The sequence below is a fragment of the Alligator sinensis genome, unplaced genomic scaffold (genome assembly GCF_000455745.1).
Source record: "Alligator sinensis unplaced genomic scaffold, ASM45574v1 scaffold156_1, whole genome shotgun sequence".
In the NCBI taxonomy this organism is placed as follows: domain Eukaryota; kingdom Metazoa; phylum Chordata; order Crocodylia; family Alligatoridae; genus Alligator; species Alligator sinensis.
In genome coordinates this window covers 4,844,144-4,847,955 of record NW_005841844.1, presented here as the reverse complement: position 1 = coordinate 4,847,955, position 3,812 = coordinate 4,844,144, and the positions used below count along the sequence as shown (strand labels likewise).

General features: G+C 44.2%; 1 protein-coding gene across 1 annotated transcript in view; it reads left to right on the top strand.

Annotated features, from left to right (window-relative positions):
• NPM1 (nucleophosmin 1) overlaps positions 1-3,812 on the top strand; it is a gene marked incomplete at its 5' end in the record, with an annotated part of 17,475 nt that overhangs the window by 9,143 nt on the left and 4,520 nt on the right. Inside the window, 2 exons of the mRNA XM_025206182.1 lie at positions 1,961-2,015; positions 3,408-3,494. Coding sequence (XP_025061967.1) covers positions 1,961-2,015; positions 3,408-3,494 — 142 coding nt within the window. The remainder of the gene's footprint in view (positions 1-1,960; positions 2,016-3,407; positions 3,495-3,812) is intronic.

The following is a 3,812-nucleotide window of genomic DNA, read 5'->3' as shown; positions in this document are numbered from 1 at the left end:
AGCAGGAGGTTTTGGAGGCAGCAGCTGTCACTGCCATCACGGGCCTCCAGGTAAAGGGCAGCCTCATGCGAGCCCCACACACCCCCATCCCTTGCCATGGCTGCAGAGCTGGCCATGGAGTTGTGCTCCGGATGTGTGCCTGCCTCCCCCTCCCCTGGGCAGCCGGGCGGGCAGCATGTTTGTGGCCCGCACATGGCCACCACACTGCGTCCCATATCACTTGACCGCAAATTCCTCACCCCCTTGCCTCCTCCCAGCTATGATGTGCTGCCTGGGGTGGTAGCACCCCCTGCTCACTCAGCCCCCAACCATCTTCCCCAGCCCTGCCCCACAGCCCCCAAGCCCCACTTACCTCTAGGATCCAGGGGCGAAGGGCATGGCTCTGGTAGCAGTGCTTGCCCACAAATCGCTGCTTTTGGCCTGAGAACACTGCAGGCACCTGGCTGTATAGCGGGAATCAAAAGTGAAAGTTTGCTTATTGGTTCAATCTGTGCAGTTTAGACTAACCTGCAAAGATTGAATAGATTCAGCCTTGGCCTTTTGACTGTCTGTATTTAGCCCTTATATATGCATAAAGTTAGCTACTTATCTTCTATCAACAGTGTTCCCTTAACCCAAGTCAATGTCCACAAAGGAGATGGTTCTTTTCAGTCCCCAACTATCTAACCTTTTTCTAGAATGGTTTGATTCTGGGACACCTCCACCATATATGGTAGAACATTTGCTTGTTCCCGTACCTAAAATATGTTTAATTGTAAGTAGGATGAGATATCATCAGTGTGTTTTCTCGCATGCGACATGCACAGCTGGAAATTGGGGTGCACATTATAAGCAAGGAAATAGTGCAATAGCAGTTTCTTCTTTTGCTGGGGACAGCAAAAGTAATGCTGCTGTGCTATGTTGCATGTGGGACTCCCTAGCTGCTGGCTGTGGACACTTTCTTCCCTCAACCCCTCACTGCAGAAGCTGCTACTTGCTGGTATTTTCAAGGACATTTTTTTTTTTCTTTGTTCTGCCTTTCAAAAACATGGTGTGTATCTCTTTCTTTCAGAGGTGTGTTGTCTGTGATAAAATATGGTATTTTTGTGTTTGCTTTTGTCTAATGAGATACTTGTTTCTAAAATATTTTAAAAACTTTCTTGATACTTCAGAATTGCAGCTCACCAGTGTTTTACATAATGTATATGTGGGTAGTGACAAAATTCACGTACTTGGGTCACCTTCATTGCTAGCATGATAAGAATATGTAAGAGGTGGATGGGAAAACACTCCAAATTTTGAATTCTCTAAATTTGCTTTGACACTTCTAGTTGAGATAACAAAACATTAATCTCTAGCACAGGGATTATCGGTGCTTTTGGCTTCAGTGCCAGAAAGGCCCCAACCATAAGCCATGCCTCAATTTGGTGTGCCAGGGGCAGATGGCAGGGCAGCAGCTATGAGGAGCCTGATCCTTGTTGCTGGTGGCGGGTGCATGTGTGCCTCTGGGCTGAGGGCAGGGGAGGAGCTGGGGCAGCGTAACCCTGGCCCCTCCCTCACCATCAGCCCAAAAACACATGTAGTCTCTGGGGCTCTGGACCCCAGTGCAGCTGCTTGCAGCCTCCTGGCTGCCTGTTACATGGTTTGCCATGGAACTCCAACTGCTTGCAGCTTCCTAGATGCCTGCTGCAAGCAGCCTGAGGTCCATGGCCAGCAGCAGCTGCCCAGAGCCCAGGCTGGCTGTGGTGTGCCAAACAAAATGGCCATGTGTGCTTGGTGTTGCTGACCCGTACTCTAGTATACTGTTAGAAGATTGTTCTTCTAGATTGTTTTTAAGAGTCAATATGCTTCATAATAACTCTTTAAAGTGAAAGAGTGGAAAAATGGGACTAAATAATAAAAAGTGCCAATTTCAGCTAATTGGCACCATGGTGTTATGAACTGATGTAAAATATCTAAGAAATGTAACTTTTAATTGTAGTGATGATGAAGATTTCTTTGAAGATGAAGAAGAAGAGAAGACTCCAGTGAAGAAAGTGAGTCCTTTTACATGCTTGAAACCATGAATTGACTGTTTTCAGAAATTGTTTTGTTTTTTGTTTGTTTCTTTTTTTTTGACACGTTGGAGTGTCTAATGGTGCAAGCGTGGGAATGTAGATAACCAGCACTTATCTTAATAAACAATGCACTACTGGTCTGAGAGAAGACAAAAAGGAAGAATGAGCAGACTATCCATAATAAACCTTTTATCTCAAATGGCAAGAAAATACTCTAGTAACCTGTGAGGTAGGCTTTTTCTTGGGATTGGAGACCCTTTGCAGAACAATTAAAGCCTTGTGCCAGAGGGAGCAAAAAGGGACTTTGTGCAAGAATTTGTGGGGAAAAAAAGGGACTTTCTATGCAAGAATTTGCATAAGTTCTGATCTCTTCACTGAAGACTGACTGCGCATGCTTTATTTTAAACTGTCATTTGCTAACATGTATAAGCAGCCTTTGGAATAGGGATTGCAGTCTGCTTTTTTTTTCTCTTTTTGTCACTGAACTAGTGAGTTGACGAGGGTCTCGGACATGGTGTTTTTTTTCTTCCCGCCCCCCCACCGAATTGCACAGTACCTCAGTTTCAGTAGGAGGAATAGACATCCCAGTGCAATCTGTAGCAGGTGTTTAGAGCAGTTCTAGGTTTAGAGCTGTGTTTGAATCCTGTCATGATGGTGAGGATGCAGATTATGTATAGAGTTATTGCAGAGGAATACCCAGAGTGTTTTTATTAACATACTCTTCAGATTTGGAGTGGAACATGGGCAGCATATGCTCGGGAACCAGCAGATTGGGACATCCTGCAACTGCAGTATAAGTCCTGAAAAAAGCAAGGTTTAAGAAACAGCTCTGTCTTCCACAATGATCTTAGGTACCCAGTTCTGGGGCAGTGTTTTATTTGGGGGAGGTAATGGAGGGGAGGTTGGCCAGGTAGGTTGCCAGTCACTTAAACAAATGAGCTCAAGGAAAAGGACCCATAATACAGTACCAAACCACAGTCAGAATATAGCTGTGGTTTCCAGTAAGGATACCATTTTTGTTTCCTGTTCTACTGTGTAACCTGTCTTCAAATGCCTGAAGTATGCAGCTTTCACATTGATTCTGTTTGAATGAATTTTCCAAACTTGTAAGGGAAGAACATTGGAAGAGTGAACCTGTTAACCTGAGACTTTCAAGCAATAGTTACTCCAGATTCTTATGGATACAGGCCTATGACACATTTAATTTAGTGTAGGTTATATCAAATATGCACTAGTCTCATTGGTGTTATCACACTTGGAGTTCCTAGTACAGTCCCTTACCACTAGGTGGTGGGAAGCCATTTATGAACCTTTTGACTACAACCTTTGTGCTGCAGAATGAGGTTAAGTGTAATACTTGCATACTTTCAGCCTGCCCGGGATTCTTCAGCAAAAAATAAGCAGAAATCAAAACAGAATGGAAAAGATTCGAAGCCGTCCACACCAGCTAAATCAAATGTGAGTGATCACTTGGTAGCTGTTTTAATACCATTTTAATTCCGGTGTAAAACAAATTTGTTTCCAAAATCTAAATGTATGCTTGAAGTGAACACAGTATGCCCACAGTGCCAGCATGTCTTGCAGTTAAATCCCTTTGGAGGTCCGTGCAATTCAGTAGTATGTCAAGGGATGTTGGGTGGTATGGCAGTCCTGGATTATTTGTCATAACTAGTGTTCCAGTTTAAACTGGTATCATTTTGTTCGTGCAGTTTTACAGGTTTGGGGTAAAATATTTCTCTCTCTCTCGCTCTTCCTCTCTTTCCTCCTCTCCCCCCC